Below are 20,459 nucleotides of genomic sequence, written 5' to 3' on the forward strand. Positions count from 1 at the left end.
AGGGCTGGACCAGGTGACCCTGAATCCTCCCTTAGTTATGCTGCAATAGGCCGAGGCTGAAATCAGGAAACAAAATCCAGGAGCAACAAGAGGTGATGAGACAAGTGGAAACAGGTGGGGAACACAGCAGGAAGTAATGAGAGGACAAGACAAGGGAAGCAAAACTGAAAGCAAAGCACAAGGAATGGCTAACTATCAAAATAAAACAGGAAGTGAGAGAACACAGACAAGAATGAACTTAATACAGGAGGACTGACACAAGAGGACAGAACAGCGGGGAGAACTAAAGTCTGAATGAACTCGGAAACTAGTATCCGGCATAAATAAAGGAGGAAATACATGAAACAATATTGAAAAAGAAAAATATTTCAATAATCCAAACTCTGGGTAAGATGACCCAGGACCATGACAAATGATGACATATATGTCCTTTAAGTGGGTGTAACTGTAAGCAAAGACCTCAGCAGGCATGTTAGGATGAATCCAGGCAATTATTTTACAGCCTCACGTGGAGTCATGAGTCTGATTCATAATATGACTTAAAGCTGCATGCATAGAATCACCAGAAAATTCTAAAAGCTTCAGAAGTTTTGTTGACTTTGCCTCCAAATAACGTTTAAATGTTTTTATCCCTGCAAACTGTCGTTCTCACACACATGTGCACTGCGTAAACACATTACAGCTTCACTTAAGTACCCATCAAGACATGTACAGTATCCCTGTTCATCACACCAGATGAACCAACGCCACACTAGTTACAATTATAATAAATAGAAGTACATTTACCCATATCTTTGCTATGACAGTGAAAAGAAAGATGAATTCCACCACTCAGCTGGTCCTGGACGTGTGCTGGCTGCAGTATGATTGGTTATATTTAATCTGTTTGGCTCTTTTCCACCTTCAAAGTTTCCAAATTCTACTCAGGATTCCTCGAGTGCCAGGTTTGCTCCGTGTCTGCTTCCTGCATAATCCTCACCCTAAATATAGTCACGGCTTGTCCGACATGCTCGTTATTCCTTGTAGCTTGTTTACCTGTTGCTGATAGATGAGAAATCGTTGGAAATCGTGCAGGAGAACGGCCGAAGCATCCGGTTTGTCTGTGTTACTGCAGGACGGAGGAGAGAGGGAACACACATTCACACGATGCCGTCAGAGCATCCTTCATCAGATCGCTATTATTTACACGAGAGGAAACGGGATCTCACCCCAGAATGAAGGCGCAGGATTCTTTCTTGAACTCGTCAAGAATCTGAGAAAAAACGAACCCAGCATGAATGAAAGGGCTACAAAAACAAGAACCTGTGTCTGGTGATATTATGTGATGTCATTCATTCATACCAACCTCATTCTGCTCAAACATGAGAAGGTTGTAAAATTTATGAAACTGCTCAAAGTCCAGGCGATCCTTCTTCGAGCCCACTTCCTGCGAAAGCAGAGCAGGAAAGCTGTGATCAAGCTGACGGGAGCAGCTGCAGACGACTGTTTTGTGTTCTGAGGGGGTTTAACTATGTTTTTAAAAATGCATCCGCAAAGTGGAAATACCTGGAACTTTTCTTTCAAAGTGCGAGAGCTCGGCGCCTTGTAGTTCATCAAAGGAAGCAGTGCCTTCAGTTCCTTCAAGGAGATGCTGGATATGAGACAAAAAACCCAGTGTGATCAGACTGGAAACCATTTATTATTACTGGTTATAGCATGCTCAGACACTGTCCTCTGTGCAGAAAAAAGCCCACTTAACATCAGGTATAGAACAGATTTTTTTATGAGTGTACGCAATGTGAAATTATTCTGAGATCTAGATTACATCCACATGAAATTTTTAAGTTTCCAGGGTTGAAAGGCGCAGCATCAGTAACACAGGGTAGTACTATCTGTGACGCATTGCAGAGTAACAGAAGCTTGCATCGCTAAGTGCATTATGGGTAAACTTTAAAGGGTCGGATCAGCATGAACAGATTTACCAGACTTATGTCCTGCCGTGATTTCAACTTTGTTCCAATTAATTTCTCATCCTGTTACATGATGAACACAGTCAAGTGCTGTTTATGTGTTCCATACAACAGTTTGGACATTCAGTCATTTCACGCTCTGAGCATGCAGGAGGGCGTGGACCACAGAGCCGCAGCAACTGAGCATGCTCTCTCCACAGTTTGTTGCTTCACTAACTCTTCAGCTCGAGACATCTAGCTACATGTTAAATATAGCCAGCTGGAATATTTAGCGTCTGTTCATTTTTAAAGAATCCATATTAAACACAGCAGGTGGCTGAAGGCAAAAAGGCGCTAGTGCTGGTGGGACCAGAGATCGGGGCTGCAGCACACTGGTAAAACCACTGGATTTATTTTGTTTAAAAAAAGAAATATTAGTAAGTATCATAAACTAAACAGTTAGTAGGTAATCTTTATATTCAGCATACCTGTTTGTCTTGGTCTGATTAACAGAATACATCTGCTTCCTCAGCCAGCTGGAGGGGCAATAACACAGAGAGAGCAATGATCAGAGCAGCACAGCCACAAATAACTATGGAAGTGTGTGTGTGTGTGTGTGTGTGTGTGTGTGTATCCTGTTAAGTCATGGAAACACAGCTGGGTGTCTGTGTGTCTGTAGGTGTTTGCATGACTCATATTGTTAGGTGCATCCTAACAGTATGTATAATGTAACATTTGAAAGCAAAGACTGTAGTTTATGTTTAGATCATGGAAAAACAAAGACCTCAAACAGTTCACATTTTTACTTTTAGAGCCCGCTTTGTTAAGTTAAGTGGGCCGAACATGTGAAACTTCACATTCTGTCGCTCTAAAGATGCTTGACTGCACATTTAATCCCTGAAATATCTTAATATAAGGTAAAGAAGTGCAGCACCTCTCAGTTTTTCTACGTGATAAGGTTTCTGGTAGCTCACTGCCACAATGTGCTGTATTTGCAAAAAAAAATTTCTTTTTTTTTAAAACCACAATTTATATAGTAGACAGTGAAAAACAGGAACTTTCCTGTCATTTAAATGTTTATCTGTCACTTAAATACTTCGGTGTCAGATGAAATGGCTCGGGGGAGGTGTTTATCAGCAGGAAAAGCTGCAAAACATATAAAAATACAGTTAAAAGTCCAAAACTTTCTGCCATCTTTTACATTTTCCAAAGCTGTCTGGCAGGCTGGTCTTTTCCAGGCCAGTTCTGGCCCCCAGGCCACATGTTTGACACCGCTACCTTAGGGTAATGTTTTGCTTTAAATTCGAGGCAGCTATGGTTGGAGGACATCTTCACAGAATGAATAAAAGTCAGTGTCTGAGGTGATGAAAACACTGCAGCGTGCACGGCTACCTCTCTATGAGCACCGGGGTTGGTGATGCCCGAGTCTCCTCCCTCAGCATTTCAAGTCCCACCAGCCATTTCTGCGCCTCATCCGCAGAATCAGCTGCACAATGAGAAAAAAAGACTCAATATTCAAAGATGTGTTCGTGAAAACACCAGTGGATTTGGTTATATTACATATACACCCCTAAAACAAATTAGCCTGCACTGGGCACTTCCTGGAGCAACAGGTGCACTTATGCACTGAAAAGCTTCAAAAGAACTTAACAGCAAGCGTGGGAAATGAAAAGAAGATGCAAATACATCACGCAAATCCACTTGGCAACTACGAGTTTGTTGTGCAGCAGATACATATTTCTGATGCTACTAAATTCTGTTATAAACACTGCATGAAACATCTATAAAGCTTCACCTCCCAGACTGAGGGTGCTGAGAACAAACTGGGAGCCGTAAAAGATGGTGAAGCAGGTGCTCTCATCGTGCTTGTCCTTCCCATCTTTGAAGCGTTCAAAGTCCTTGGAGTTCCTTCCCGGACGGATCTCCCGGATCTCAGACAGGTCCACTGAAACGCAGCACACGTGTTTCTTTAAAGCAGCTACAGTTTTTAAAGGATGTGATTTAACTATACGACCATCATCATTCCCGAAGGAGACCTGTAATGCATGTTTCCAAACTTAGACTTTATTCATAGACTTTACTAAAGTAGAAATGTTTGATTTGCACTAACACTGGGCCCCTCAGTTCATCCTCCCCTTTATCAAACCTACTACAAACAGGGGGTGGAGCTTATGTGCACATAGTATCTTGCTCAAGGATATTTGGCATGCAGACTGGGTTTGAACCACTAACTTTGCACTTAGTAGCTGACCACCTCAGTTACAGCCACCCCATTTACCAATTATATCGCACAAACAGGATAATTAACTCATCTTTTCCCCAGAGCCATGTGATGAGATATCAGGCCTCTGTGCACAGATATGATAAACTCGTTTTTTATTTCCTTTTTAAAGTGGAGTCACCCTGTGTTCAGCAGGTGACCCATATGCCATAAGGATTCGAGGCTATGTTCTGTGTCTTTCTCCACTGTCCCATCAAATAAAGGTTAAAATACCCCAAATGCATTTATAAGAATAAAGTGAAATCACACCATCAAGGAGAAATTTAGACAAAACATGCACATTGTTTTATAAACTGGAGTATATGATGTATGGTTAACTTCCTTTTTTAGCCACAGTCATCTCTGAAGCTTCATGAAGCTGATATTCAAAACTACACAATGAGCAGTGAAGTGCAGGAGATAACAGGTACTGTTCTATGTGCTGTGGTACCTCCGATACACTAATGTGCCTCCTGGCTTTTTGAGGTGTGGTTTGATATTTGTTTTTATAGGGATGTTGTGATTAGTCATAGGGTCACAGAAAAGAAACAGAAATGAGGCAGTGACCAAAATGGTAACACTGTGGCTTTAAAATGCCCAAAACACTGGCGGACGTTACCGTGGTTACATACATCCGCTATATAGATACTAGGAAACGGGAAATAAGGTCACAGAAAAAGGAGTGTGGATGGTGTGGTTTAAAACATGTCACATCCTGCTTCAGATGAACCCATTTTTGAAAGTTGTGAACCAAACCTGACAGATTCTGAGCTGGAGCATCACGGTGTATGACAACAAGCCTTACAGAGGAAACAGTGGGACCCTCAGGTCGTACAACTGAGACTCAAATACTTACAGACGCCATCGGTCTTGTCTGCGGTACGTGTCCACGCCACCTGACGGGTCTCCATGATGACCTGCACAGTGAGGCGCTCTGCCTTCTGCCGAAACACCGTCATGACCACGCCCATCTCCAGGTCCCGCTTGATCACGATCTTCCTGTACTCAGTCATCTCGCCCTGCTGCCCCAAACGAGCCATCTCTGCAGCTGACACAGGGTGGGAGAAAGCCGAAGCGTGACTTTTGAATAATTAGGAAAACGTGGAAACATGAGTTTTTGCTGGCTGAGACCATTTTAAACAACAACTAACCCATCAGTCATCACAGGCACCTTGCAGCTGGTGCATACTAGAGTAAAATCCTCCCTGTTGTGACACATTTATGAATCCTGCAACAGCTTTTAAAGCAGAGCGTATGTTTTTCCCACAAACTCACCGAGAAACAAACCTCGCCTACTGCTCCATAAATCATCCTTTACTCCAGAAGGCATCACTAAATCAATCCTGCCTTTAAGTAAGTTACGAAATACGATGATGACAGGAAAAAAAAATCATGTTTTATTATTAATGTTGGGTTTATTCAGTACATTTGGTTGCTGTTTTACTTTGAAATGTGCAGGTCTTTAATTTGAAAATGTCTGCCTTTAGAGAAAAAGTATTGTTTGTTTGTTTCAATCATGTAAACAATAGACAGAAGTTCATTTAGAAAAAATGCCACAAAAATAGAGCTAATATTTGGATACGTGCACACGTATCTAATCCCACCCCTTCGCCAGAAGTTATCAGTCAACATTTAATCAGCTTCCTTACTGATATAATCTGCAGTAAACTGTGACTCCACACAACAAAACCAATACCTCCAGTTTTGAAAAGTTAATTGTATAATACAGTAAGCATAAGCTAAACAGAGATATTCACTGAATTTCAGCGTTTTCCTTTCTTTATAACTCTTTTAAACTGCTTTATGTTTGGACGTTGCCTCAACTCCACACTCGGACTGGTCCACAGCTTCACTGCACGCACAGAAACACAAAGACTGCTCCCGGTATCACACAGTCACAGCTTGAAGTTACAAAAACACCTTAAGTTATAACTTCCTTCTCTCAAAAAGAACAGGGAGAAAGTAGTGAGTGTGTATATAACCTGTAACCTGCAGTGTGGATGATTTGAACTATAAAAAGAGTAAACAGTGAATGCAATGTTGTTTTTTGGTTATTGCCCCAGACCTCTGCACAATAGCTTACGTAAGGTGAAACCAGTGAACAGTGGAAAATATGAAGTCCAGTCTAATACTAGCAGCATTGGACTGGATTAGTATTGCAATGCTAGTAATGCAACTAGCATTGCAATAGTATTACTAGTACTGCAATGCTTCTTGAGACTAATGATTATATCTTATATATCATATCTTATTCTCTCCAGTTAAGTTTTTCATCTATTATTACCTCAAGAAATGTATTTTCACTCAGTATCAACTTCGTTCATTTGAATGTTAACATTTGTACTTAAACTGCTATTACCAAATAACACAGTTTAGTTTTATTCAAATTTAATGACAATGTGTTTTTGTAAAGAACTTCATTTATTTGGTTAGTTGTCCCAGATCATCACCAGAGCAGGAAATGTTTGTATCATCAGCAAAGAGTGACATTTGTAATACTTTGAACACTTTAAAGGTGTCATTGATGTATAAGTTAAAGAATTATGGGCCCAAAACTGAGCCCTGGGGTACACCACAAGCAATGCCCATACATAAAGAGCAATAACCCTTTCATTTCACAAACTGCTTCCTGTCTCTTATATAATTCAGAACCCAGTTTAAAACGACGCCTCTGGCACCATAAAGTTCCAGTTTTCTTATTAATATATCCTAATCTATAGGGTCAAATGCTTTTCTCAAGATTATGAACAACCCGGCCACATATTGATTTTTGTCTGTGGAATTTGTGATGTATTCTGTTGGATCTAATAGTGCCGATGATGTTGATCTTCTTCATCTGAAGCCGTACCCACTCTCGGTGAGTAGTTTATCTATACATTTTCCAGTTGGTTGTTAAACAGTTTTTCAAGTATTTTTGAGAACTGAGGTAAAGAGGCAGGCCTGTAGTTTGTGAAATGGTGTTTGTTGCCCGAGCTATAACTTTTTGTTTTCATTCGGTCTGAAAATCGACTAGTTTGAAATGTAAGTAAATGGTTTTAAAATACCCTCAAAGAATATCAGTATCATTACAATCCAAGGATTTCTGATTTTCACATTTTTTGACAATTTAAAAAACTTTATTTTCATCGGCAGCTGTGAGAAATATTGAATAAGGATTTCTGTCTATCCTCTGCTGTCCCAGGATCAGTGATCGTTCTTGCTAAATTTGCTTCAGCAGTTACAAAGAAATGATTAAAGCTGTTTGCTACAACATCCATATTATATTCTTCATATTCATTGAAACACTGAAATACGTGGGATGGTTGTTTAGTCCAGCCCCATGTTTTATAACACTGTTCAGTATTTCCCATAGTCTTTTAATATTATTTCTATTATTATCTAATTCCTTCTTACTATATTTAAGTATATTCATTAACTTATTTTTATATCTTTCATATCTAATTTCAGTACCTTTGGTTCTCTTTCTTAAGAAATCTCTGTATAGTGCATTTTTCCTTCTTTAGCAGACCTTTTGTTATCCGTGGACAGTCCGTATATTCATGCTTTCTACTATATTGCTTTATTGGACAGTTTGTATTATACAATAATGTAAATATTCTAAGCAATTCATCATAAGCACCGTTCGCATCCTGTTTCTGAACACTTCATCCCAGTTCTGTTTCATTAAATCGTTTTTAAAGACATTTATTGTTTCCTTTGTTTTTTACTCTTCTTTAACAGGTTCATACAGTACAATTTTCTGTGAGCCATTTCTGTAAATGAACTTATTGTAAGTAAGTGTTTTTCAAAGTGATAATAAATGCGATTAAAAGATTAGTCTTTAGCAGGTATCATTTAATGTAAAGACAATAATAATGGACCCAGGATTGAACTCTGTGGAACCCCTCGGTTTAGGAGTGGCATGAAGGGGGTGCAAGGAAAACACAGCAGATCTGCGGGTAATGAGAATACTTGATAGGAAATAAAGACCCTCAATGACACAACACAAGAGCCTAAAAATAGTTTTGAACTACACAACGGTTTCACAAGGAGGCGAAACAGATATTTAGAGTCTATTCAGAATCCCTACTGATGTGTCCCTTCTTCAGACAAGAAATGTACGATGCTTTTTACTAACACATACGATCAAGAAAAAATAATAAATGCACATACTTGATCTGAAAACAGTGAATAAATGCACGTGTGGATTACTGCCCAGGACAACGAGCCATATAGTGTGAACTTTTACTTCTTTTTCAGGTTGGGAGATGCAAAATGACCACAAAGATAGGAAGAGATGCAAATTGGCCATAAACAGATATAACACAACCAGTGAGAGTCACAAAACAACTACTAGGAGATGCAAAATATCTGCATGATACATAGCCGGTGAAGCAAAACGACTATAGCAACATGACCGTGTGGTTTGTGGTAGTTCTGCGTGTCTTACAGTCATCTGGCTGCTTTGGGAGACTTGCGATAGCCACATGTCGCTTCAGACCCTTCTGGCTGACACGGTGCTGACGACAAACAACAGAAATCACTCATTTACATCTCGTCCCAGTTTTCAGACTTTATGGTTTCACTTGAATCCAGGTCACTGCACAGGAATGTCCGTGTTCTGAGCCGTGTGACGACACGTTAATTCTTTCACTATATCTGGATTCTACTTTAGCCTGAAATGGGAAGCTGACCTCACCCACGTCTTTTCTGACGAGTGGGTCCACGTCCAAACTCCACATCTGGCACCATTTCTATTTTTGCTTTTTCATATCTTCATCTCATTTGTGGGGTGTGCTAACAGAAAGGCAGCAGAATACAAAAGGAAGTGGAAGTTGAGATCACACATGCTGCAACTCCGGTCAGTGTGTTGACATTTCAACCCATGTACATTATTACATAAGCACTCATGTCGCAAAGTGCAAAAAGCTGCAGTTTCTCTAGCTGCCTCTTGAGGCTGACTCCAAAGTGAGTCAGCCACAGATCCCCACAGTTAAATGCTTGGACTTGCAGCACAAATATGCATGTTTGCAGACTAGTATAAAAAACTGACCTCTGCCGAACATTTCCCCCTTCCTAACAACTGTGTTAAGTTAGGGAGAAGCTGCTTTGAGTGGCATGTGTGCTGGTCCAGGCAGCTGTAGCAGCTAGCACTCCGCTAATTCCACTCCTGAAACTCGACTAGCAGGCATATGTGTACCTGTGTGTTGCACCTGTGCGCCATTACACTCATCTAGTGTCTACTTCTAACTCAAAAAAAGAAGGTCAAAGTGTAAACCCCAAGCCTCCAGAAATCACTGTGTGAAGATGCTGTGCCATCTTAAAAATACAGTCTATAAACTGTCCAAAATCTGTTCGCTTTCAATTTGATTCGATTTTTATCACAATTATCTCCGTCCTGCATACCAAGGTTACGTCTTTCAGTTTCAACTCAAGACGCCTCCAGACGGACAGACAACATCTACATACCATTACCCTCAAAAGCTTTAAAATGACATTTTCATTTAAGAAGCAAACTACAATTAGAGTTTGCATGCCTGGGCTGCAGGCAGCATCACTGACACATCAGAGAAATCACCAAACTGGGAGGGTGTGGTCAGTATGAGAAGCATGAGGTTTGTTGGTGTGCATGACTTGGTGCAAACTTAGACAAGCTTGAAAGCTTTAGGCCAAACAATGTCTCCAAGCAACCTAATTTCACGGGAAAGCACGTAACAGACACGCCGGTCCAAGCAGCCCACCTGCAGGGGGAGATGATACATTTAAAGCCAAGAAATCGCTAGTGAACAAGGAAGGTATGAAATACATGCCAGGAACGATTAAGCTAGGTGGCTAATATGCATTTACATGTGTTAGTCTGTTTAAGTCTGTTTAAACTCATTATTTTCATATCGGCTTAAAATAAAATATCTCCCTCTGCTGGTACTGCAGCTAACTGCAACCTACTGTAACGTCGACAGGCTTCGCTGTTACACAGATGTTACAAAGATCCAGCAAACACCTACCAGGATGGTGCAGTAACATCTCCACTGTTGCCACAACTTTCACTGATGATGCTGACACATGCCAAAAGAATGATGTTAGTTAATGATGTTAATCACCTAAAAGAAATAATTCCTCTAAAAATATCACAAAGTTTTTCTCTTATTTTTGTTTTCACGAAGGAAATAAAGCAAATTTATGACACGGGGGGATTTTCTGTCTTACTCTCACTGCAGAGGATGGGACATGCAGCTGTACGCTACTGAAACGGTTGGAGACACACAGGTGGAGACAGTTATGGTGGTGAGGCCTTTCGAGGATATTGTTGCTGGTGTAACAAAACTCAAAGTTGCAACAGCTAACTCTGAGCTAAAGAAGTCACTCTGAGGGAACGTAACAAGCTTGTTATTATGTAGCGGAGAAGCTATCAACTCACTATGCAATGAGGTGAAGTCAGTACACTGTGAGGTAAATGTGCACTAGGACCAAGGACCCAAATGAAGGTGATGCAACAGTGCTCTAACAAGCTTCTCTCGGGAGCTAAAACTGCACCGTAAAAGAAAGGTTTTTAAGACAGCAACCTTGTAATATGCAGCCCTGTGAAAAACTAATTACACCTCATGATTCAGCAAGAAGTAATTGTTTTCTGTATGACTTCATCAGTCTCACAGCTCTCTGAAGCTTTCAGTCAGGCTGAGGTCAGGACTCCACCACTGCAGCATAGCTGCATCCTGCTTTATTTGTCCAAAGGACATATTTCCAGAAGTCTTCTGGTTTGTTCAGATGCAGCTTTGCAAACCTGACTGTCGTTTGTTTCTTTAGAGCGTAGAGGCTTCCTCCTCCTGGCAACCCTTCTGAGAAAGCCGTACTTCAGTCCTTTTCTAATGGTCCTTTCATGAACTTTAACACTTAGCCTGCCAGCTGAGGCCTGTAGAGTCTCAGATGATTCAGTTTTTCACAGCACTGCACAGAGACTGTGAAAACCTTTTCACAAAAACGTAACACTTTGAAAGTTCCTTACACTGTGACTATCATGCACTTCAGCATAACATTGTTAATGTGTCTAATATTTTTGAGCTCTTTGAGTAGAAGTGGTTGTAACAATTGTTTGTCAGGGGTTGGGTGAAGAGAAGGAGAAAAAAAACAGAACAAATAAACCGCTTGGAGACTGAACATGCCTCCAACATGAAAGATTTCACTTTGAGCTGCGTAAACTTTGAGTTACCTCTTGTGAAGTGTGTCACAACACTGAATACAGTACATTAAGAAATGTTAGTGAAGAGTTACAGTCAAAACAGAGCATAGATTAAGAAGAAATGCCATTTTTATCTTTACATATGATTAAAAGTACGTCTGTATGTGTAAAAATCCAGGATGTGCTTTCCTGTGAATACGGCTGAAACATTAAACACTGAGCATTCTTCAGTGTTCTGAGGAAAGGTGAATAATTAACTGACATAATTGCAGCACTATGCCCCTGCTTTTCCTACTGAAGTCCAGTGAGGGACAGTCCCTATTAAGGATCTTATTTACATTAACAAATTTCCTCATACTTATTAAGCACAAACTGAGGCCTTAGTCAGGTGAACATCCTGCACGACTGTATGGAAAACATTTCAGGAAGATTTGTGTTTATGTGAAATGAGGATGTGATGTTTCTTTCAGCCAAACCACCTTTGATGCCAAAGGAATGCATTCATAGAAACACAAAGCTGCTATTTACAGGGATACTTTGCATGTTTTTATATTTGGGTTGTATGACATGCTTCCATAGCCAGTGTATTGGCTAAAGAGGATGGTAGGCAGCTAAGCATTGTACTGCTGTGAATGGGGTCAGCAGGTCATGGGTGGGGTTTGGGATTGGTTAACCCAGCGGTCCCCAACCTTTTTTGTGCCACAGAACAGTTTGTCCGACAATATTTTCAAAGAGAAATAAAACCAGTACTGGTACCAAAAAAACCAAGATTTATTAATAACACACAGGAAAAGACTCAGGGAAACCAGGTTAATGATAAAAATGGTAAAAATAAATAAATAAATGAATAAATAACGCTAAAAAACCCTGAAAACCATTCATTTCACACCCGAGCCTCAACTCTCGCGGCCCGGTACTGGTCCATGGCCTGGGGGTTGAGAACCGCTGGGTTAAGGTCCTCACCTTTTTATAGAATTTATACCTGTTTCAGAAATCTCTATAGAAAAGATTTAAATTTAAAAAAGCTATAATGCAACAATAGAGTCAGACTTTCTCTTCTTTATCGCATTTAACTGTAATTTTGAGCTGAAAACAATATAAGTACATGTGAGGGAGGCCATCAGGCTGAAATACCAAAAATAAACCGGTTAGAAAGATATCAGAAACTGACCATATAAACAATCGGATTCATTCATAAACAGAAGGAATGCACCGACAGACTGAAAGACCAAAGACTAAACTAAAGTGGATGACAGGATTATTTCCATGGTTAAGGAAAAACTATTTCACAACATCTAACCAAGTCAGGAGCACTCATGAGGAGGAAGGAGTATCGCTGTCATCAAGAGATGCCCAGGCTTTAAAAGAAGCAGATTAAACATCCAAACAAGCCTCTTTGAACTAACTAAACCGAGGTTAGCCTGTTTTTACCGACATAACGACATGACAAAAGTATGAAGTAGGTAACAAACAGGTCATGGAGGCAGTGTTACTGGCGTTTACTGATGATGTGACTGCTCGTGATGAACTGTGGACAGGACTGCACTCTGCTCAGATTCACACAAATGCTGCAAAACCGTGTGGACAGACTTCAAAGTTCAGATGGACAATGAGCCGAAAGCAACCTGTGCAACAGATGAAGCAAGAGAAGTCAGCCACAGCAAAAGCCTGGCAGAGCATCTCGGGGGGGGAACGGCATGTAGGGATGTCCACGGGCTCAGTTATGAACTGCTAATGATTTTCATCCATCTTTATATTGAAAATGATGTTAGTAATTTACTTTTAAGCCTCTGAAAATGAGTGGCCAGTCCTTGCATTTAAGACTTAAAGCTACACTTTCATCACATATCGATTGTTTGATTTAAAATCCACTGCGGTGGCGCGAAGAGGCAAAACTACAAAAACGACAAATCATGTATGTGTCCTTCGTGCAGTTTACGAGTGCAGCTTCCGGCTCCAAAAAGTAACAGAGCAGCAGCCAGAACAGCAACCGCCATGTCCCAAAACCTATATGTGGCTTTGTGTCGCTGTGCCCATCTTTTATATACAGTCTGTGGTTGTCTGTAAATTAGACCACTGTGGCCTCAGCAACTCAGCAAGTTGCTGAGTTCAGCACGTGCAGTGAAGAGGCTGAAGGATCCAGCTCATCCTCAGCAAAGACGTGTTGGTTAATATCAATATTTGCAGCGAGGTACCAGCTAAAGTCTAAAGCAACTTGTTTAAGATGCTGTGGAACAAAAGAATCATTTACGGGTGATTAACAGCAGATATACAGAGATGCATGTTACAGAAAGAGCATGAAGATTTGCACCTTGAAGATGACACATCAGCCTGAGGTGCTGGGTGAGGTGCAACACGCGCTACAGCTCTTTAAATCATACAGACGTCAAACTTCCTTTATGCTTTTTTCTTGTACTCCACAAAAGGATTATTGTCTCTGTAACAGTTTCATTTTTGCCTGTGCAACGTTTCGCTTCAGAAGTGTCATTTAGAATCTAAAAAAGCTTCAGTCTATTTTCTTATTTGGTGTTTTTCTGCTCGTAGTTAGAGTGCAGTTTTGTTCTGACCGAGCTAACGCTAAGCTGTATGTATGTATGTATATAGAACAGCTGGTTGCTTAATGTGCCACACTCTCAAATCTAGCAGGTTTTTTTAAACTTGGCTGCAGGCTGAGAAATGCCTCCTCTCACTTTCTAGCAGCAACACCTGCAGGCAGTGAATGCGCCGCAGCAGCAGAGGAAGGAGGACAGATGTCCGTGTCCGTCGGTCTTTCTAAGCTCTACACTCGGCGTTTTTACTGGATTGAATTATCCCCAACATGAACTGTATGGCTATTGTCTTAATATTTGGGTATTTATCACAAGTCAAATCATTTCTGCAGTATAGGACAACGTTATCTCACATCTTCCTCAAAACCCCACAGGCCTACGCAGAGGTGATGCATTCATAATTTGGCTGCATTACTGAGTCTGTGGCTCACTTTAATCCACTCACTTGTGCCATAAAAGAAAGTTAGAATAATGAGTCTGTTTACATGCAACCCAAATATGAATGAAAAGCACCAGAGAAATAAAAACCCCATTTAAACAGTAATGAAAACAACTTGAGCTACGCATCTTTTTAAGAAAAGAGTAGAACAAACTGACATCTTCAGCTTGTTTAGTCTGAGGACTAACAGTGCAGATCTAATGGCATTCGCTTCACTGCAGCAATATATATGAAACCTGATTTTAAAGAACTGAAGCGGCAAAAACAAAAAACTTAATTTCGACTCATTTATTCAAATAAGTTTAACTGTTGAAGCTTTACGATAAACACATGAAAGAGATTTGATATTTTTATTATTTATCTCCTCACACAGTTGCTAAATTGTTTAGGGCTGTCGAACTCCAGGCCTCGAGGGCCGGAGTCCTGCAGGCTTTAGATCTCACCCTGGGTCAGCACACCTGAATCAAATGATCAGTTCATTAGCAGACTTGTGGAGAACTTCAGGACATGTTGAGGAGGCAATTTAACCATTTAAATCAGCTGTGATGGATCAAGGACACATCTAAAACCCTCGAGGCCTGGAGTTGGACACCTGTGGTTTAGCCTCTTTTAGCTCATTGCTTCTTTAACAATTACACATATATGAACTTTGCATCAAACAGTTTTAAAAGCAATAAAAAAAAAGAAAGAAAAAAAAACACCAAATATGCAGAATCTTACTTTTCTCTTTTCTTTTTGCAAACATCTGCATAAATGATAATAAATATGTGACATCACGCTACCAGCTGATACGAGATTTAACAAATTATTTACAGTATGTTCATTTTGGGGGCTTTTTTCTACATTAACGTCCTTAATGAGTTTGTAGTGCAGTTTGAACAGTTATTTACCTTATTGAATTACATTTTAATATACTAGACTACATTTGGGGAATAATTATTGGTTATTTATGTGGATACTGTACTTTGCAACATTCATTTTATTGCTTATTAAAATGTGTTTAAATGGTTAGCGATAAATATAAACGTTTTGATTAAAAAGTGTATTTTTCTTTTCTAAAATTAAAAAAAGGAACTTTTTCAGTAATATTTCACATGTATTTAAATTGTTATATATTTGAACAGTAATAACCTGTTACTGTAAGGTGGACAACAAAGTCACAATAATAAATTAATCAGCTGTACTCAGTAAGTATCCCATGCTAACACGTATGTCGATCTGAAAACGTATTTCCATATTAAAGAGCTCCAAACAGCATTATTATCACTTTTAGATCATTCTTTTAACCTTGAAGAAGAGGTCAAAGGTCAAATATGAGATGCTATGTGAAATCTTTTTATGGTGCTTCCTACATGTTGCTCTGTCCACGCAGTTTTGATCTTGTAAGAATCATAGTTTCTAATTTAAAAGGCTTTTTGTAAATTTTCCACCAATAAATCGTTGAGCGGGCCGTGAGGATCTCCATGGATGGAAGCCAAATTTTATCAGAAGTCATTCAAAACATTTCATGGACTTGCACGCACACATGCGAACACTTTCAAGGACAGGACGTCGACGGCGTGGGTAATCGGGGCAGACCGGGAGACTGAAGCCTGGCCTCTCTGTTCACGCAGAGAACAAATGGTAAGCGTTAAAAATTCTATTTTTCTTGCAGAAATCTTTTGCAGAGCCATTTCCTACGGCTGCCACACAGATTTGAACTTTTCAAACAGCAAAAAGTTTACTTTTTGACAAATTTAGCACATTTAACAACACTGATATTAGTCAGTCTGCTTAAACTTTCCAGTTAACCTGATGAAACACTTTACATTATGTTGTAAGTACTGACTCAAGGCGGCTGTTTTACTGCTCATCACATATTTAGGAAATTATTTGGAATATCAAAAAAACTAAATATTCCAGTTAATTACTTGCTGCAGTATTTACAAACCGATTGCACACAGTTACACGCACACACACACAGTTACACACGCACACAGTTACACGCACACAGTTACACGCACACAGTTACACGCACACACAGTTACACGCACACAGTTACACGCGACGGTGTCAGTGAATAATAAGGATCAATATTAACCATTTAAGCAAACACTGCCATAGTGAAGTAAAATGATTATTAGCAGCTGGAGCAGCGTGTTTCTGTGAACATCAACAGTGAGTTCAGATCCACGAGGTGGACGCGAACATTACTGTTGGTGTTTGTTTGCATTTCGCCATCTCCCTCCTGCCAGCCAACAATGTATTCATTCAACTTCAACAGACATCTACGGCCAAAGGCTGTGAGAAAAAAGGAACAAGAGAACAGGCTAGACCCGTTAGCCCCATCAATACGATCAAGAGGACGTGCATGAAAATGTTCTCCGCATATCTGCCCTTAAAAGAAGCAGCGATACAGATACGGTGACTCTGGGGTCTGTCCTTTAGTTTTAACGTCTCTGCAGGTGCTTTACTTTCACAGACGGCTGTGTTAGCGCTCCACAGAGCTACAGCTACGTCGTTGCATTGGTTTTTCAGTGAAATGAAAAGAACAAGGAAGGTTATGAGACTACGAGCTGTAGGACACACGTCTGCTGAATGAAGGCAACAGGCAGCTATTTATGGTCCATTTCAGTCTTTTTCTGCTAATTTGGTGTCTCATTGTTTCTCATGGCAACCCAAACAGAAATCTTATTTTCAGTCCTTGAATTTCTTTAGAATTTGTTCATGTCTTGTTGAAGTCATTTGCCTCTCATAGAAGATGATTTGTGTCTCCATCTGGATATTTATACTATATTTATACAAAAATAGGCGCGCTATGAGCAAGAAGAATGAAAGACAAAAGACTCAAAAATGACCACAACGCATGTACAATGAACAAATAGCATAAAATACATAGCAACTCTGCACATAAGGACCCAAAAGAGACACGAAATGAGGAAAAATAGACTAATATGACAAAAAAGACAAAAGAAGCAAAACTGCAGAGACACAGGACAGACAAAATCATTAGGAGGCAAAAAGACCCAAACGAAATACAAAAAGGGCAAAAGGTGACACAATGTGGCAAAAAGGACTTCAAACGACAAAAGCAAGAGACACAAAATGACAAATGATACACAAAAAGAAACAGATGCAAAATGACCCTCAAAGAGCCAAAGAATGGACACAATAATTAAAGCAATACACAAGAACCAAAAACAAAACAGACACAGTGTGAACTCAAACTGATCAAAAGCAATGCAAAGAGGAAGAAAAGGAACCAGGAAATTGAGAAACAATTTGAGACACAAGATGATGATCAAGATGCAAACTGAAGAGAAAATTATGTTTAGAGATTCCTGAATAAATGTGATGAATTTGTCTGTGATATACTTCACCTCTGCAGTCAACAGAATGGAAGGAAACTTCAGTTGCTCAGAAAATCCTTAAATTACAACTCCTCATACAAACGTTGGTGATCATAAAGGGGAATCTAGATGTTGCTGCTCATCTGGCTCACGATCCGTGTGTGAAGCACAAACAGAGAGTGATGCGTTCTTTAGGTTTGGTGAGAGAGAATGACAGAGACAAACCGGTGACCTCGTGTTAGACCCATTACATGAACACTGAATGTAAACTTGATTCAATTCTGACCCATACTGTAGGACAAATAACGATTCTTGTGAGTTCTGGACAGGTGGACGGCATCTGTGATGAGCTGAACATGTGCAGTAGAACTCACATTCTGGGGTTTATTGTGTTTTTTGATTGTTTTTGATCTTTTCCCATGCAGGAAAGCCTTTATTCACATAACTCTGGACAAGATGGACATTTGAGTGCAACACCATCAGGGGTAAAATGGTCCCAGCACAACTGGGATTTACAGAAATACGTCTACATCTTGTCGCTGTGGACAAAGGGGCAGAGATACAGATCTGAGGGACAGCTACTAACGTGAGAAACTCGTGTTCGTGCTGTGCACTTGTTGGTCCTTCAGCTTCATCCCTGCCACAGAGAAGATAAATGTCACGACATACAGAGACCTCGGTGGTGTTGTGAAACTGAAAACAGTGGAAACTGTCCACCGTCTCTGCTTCTAACCATGCCTCTTTGATCTTTGTTGTTTTTTGTGCTTTTTTATCATTGTGGTAAAGTCTTCTATGGTCGTTCCCTTTCCTGTTTAACCTTTACAGCCAATCAGCGTTTAACGAAGGCAATGCTGCGCTGGCTTTTTGGAAGAGTGTGTGCAAGTATTTCCCGCAGCTTGCGTGCTGGTTGAATTCCTGTAATCCTTCACTCCACGTAGCCAAAGATCTCCAAAACAGTCTTTGTAAGGAGCTCCTTCTGCATCTACAGACCCCACAGGTTTGCCAGTAAAAGTCTGAGCACTGATTCTGAACAGTTCTCTGGTTTGAATTTGCACCGCCTCAGTGATGCTCTTAGCAAGTTCAGTCGCCCATGCCTGTGATCAGCCAACCACACCAAGCAGGGGCCATGTTGCCTGACACGAGTGCCTTGCACAGCTGGAAATTCAACATTTTGTTTCCATTTAAAATCAGAAATCAGCCCTAAATAGAATAAAACTTGTTTAGCAGCAGTGAACGTGCTGCTGAGGAAACATCTAATGCAGAAAACACAATCCTGTGCCAAAGACCTTTTCAGAAAAGAAAAAGCACACTGCTCCTGGTGTGGTGATGCCAGTATTACCACACAGGCATGAAAAGACCTGAATTGTGAATTAGTTGTTTGAATCGTGAAGATGTAAAGCTTTGTGCCTTTCCACTGAGATCCACAGACAGCAGAGTCACTGAATGTGGGAAACATATACGCTATTACTCCTGTTTTAAAGATGGATTGCTAACTTGAGGAGAAAAACCCCCCAATAATATTTTAGTTATTTGACAGTTTTTTAAGGACGTATTGTTCTCATAATGTGCTTTACTTAAAGATACTGACATTACGGGTTATGGTGCTGTGATTTTAATGGTCTGGCACACTTGAGAAAGACGCATGAACTAAAATAACGTGCACACCCTGATTTAAATCAGGTCTCCTGCACAGATCACTTAAAATTGCCTAAAAATACAACCACATTATCAGATCATCTCATTACAGTTATTAATGCAAGACATTTTTAGCAGAGCAACTAGTAATCTGCGACCTCTTAATATTCAATAACTAACCTTCCAGCAGTGAAACTGTCGCAAAACGACCCACAAAGACAAAAAGCACACAAATAACCCCAAACAAGGCAGGAGAAGAAGCAACAACAAGGAAATGCAATATCACACAAAAACGACTTTTATGGAATAGAACAAGTCTCACAAAAGTGGCGCAAAACTACAATAAAATGGCACAACAGCTACACAAAGCCCCACACTAAAGCCACAGAGGGCCCCGTGTCTATTATCCTGACCAACAGTTTGAAGTATTGGAATTAAATATGGGTGAAACTCTTCCACGTGGACCCAACGGTTCACCTCAAAACTAGTTCCCCATAGAAGAAATGTAAAGTGCGCCGTGCGTGAAGGCTTTCGGAGGTACCGGTCCCGCTCTGACACGGAGTTGCCTCCACGCTGAGCCGCCTGGTCAGACACATCCTCTGCAGCCCCGCACACACTGCTGCAGCTGCCGCCAGCAAAAAGCGGATTTCCCCTCAGCCAGCTGAACTGTGTCACACCGCGGTCGCTAGAAAACTGACATCAAAAACAAAAAAGGAGGAAAAAAATAAAGAAAAGTAAAGTGTCCGGCTTACCTTGTGAGTGAAATCGAATCCTTACAGCTCCCAAAGTCTCCGCTCGTTTGTTTTCTATCTAACCATGATTTGAGAGTTTTGAAGTGAAACAGGAGAGGATGTAGAGCGCTGACAAAAAGGCCACCCGCAAAACGGCCAGTTCCTCTATCCGCGTGTGTGTACAAGGAAGTAAAAGTTAACTTGCATTATAGCCCGCAAGTTATAAAAAAGTCCGGAAGCAGGGACGGTATCTATGCAAAGTACGAGAGGGCAGTGAGCTGCAGGATGAGCGCTTCTGATGCTCAGGCTTGTGTTTTCACACAAAAGTCGTAAAAGGTCGTTTATAACACGTTTCTCTGTGTGCTGGAGTCTTCTCACAGGCTCACGCGCTCATGTAAACACGCACACAGCTGTTTGACCTACGAGTGTCAA

General features: G+C 40.5%; 1 protein-coding gene across 1 annotated transcript in view; it reads right to left on the reverse strand.

Annotated features, from left to right (window-relative positions):
• Nucleotides 1-20,434, reverse strand: part of plcg2 (phospholipase C, gamma 2) — a 43,506-nt gene extending 23,072 nt beyond the window's left edge. The window contains exons 1-9 of the mRNA XM_013914704.1: nucleotides 20,049-20,434; nucleotides 5,045-5,236; nucleotides 3,724-3,873; nucleotides 3,321-3,414; nucleotides 2,417-2,464; nucleotides 1,546-1,630; nucleotides 1,346-1,426; nucleotides 1,209-1,252; nucleotides 1,036-1,108 (exon numbers count right to left, since the gene is read on the reverse strand). Of these exons, the coding sequence (XP_013770158.1) occupies nucleotides 1,036-1,108; nucleotides 1,209-1,252; nucleotides 1,346-1,426; nucleotides 1,546-1,630; nucleotides 2,417-2,464; nucleotides 3,321-3,414; nucleotides 3,724-3,873; nucleotides 5,045-5,228 (759 nt within the window). The 5' untranslated portion in view covers nucleotides 5,229-5,236; nucleotides 20,049-20,434. The remainder of the gene's footprint in view (nucleotides 1-1,035; nucleotides 1,109-1,208; nucleotides 1,253-1,345; nucleotides 1,427-1,545; nucleotides 1,631-2,416; nucleotides 2,465-3,320; nucleotides 3,415-3,723; nucleotides 3,874-5,044; nucleotides 5,237-20,048) is intronic.
• Nucleotides 20,435-20,459: the final 25 nt, after the last annotated feature.

This window comes from Pundamilia nyererei, unplaced genomic scaffold, assembly GCF_000239375.1.
Source record: "Pundamilia nyererei isolate P.nyererei 1_Seehausen unplaced genomic scaffold, PunNye1.0 scaffold00218, whole genome shotgun sequence".
Classification (NCBI taxonomy): domain Eukaryota; kingdom Metazoa; phylum Chordata; class Actinopteri; order Cichliformes; family Cichlidae; genus Pundamilia; species Pundamilia nyererei.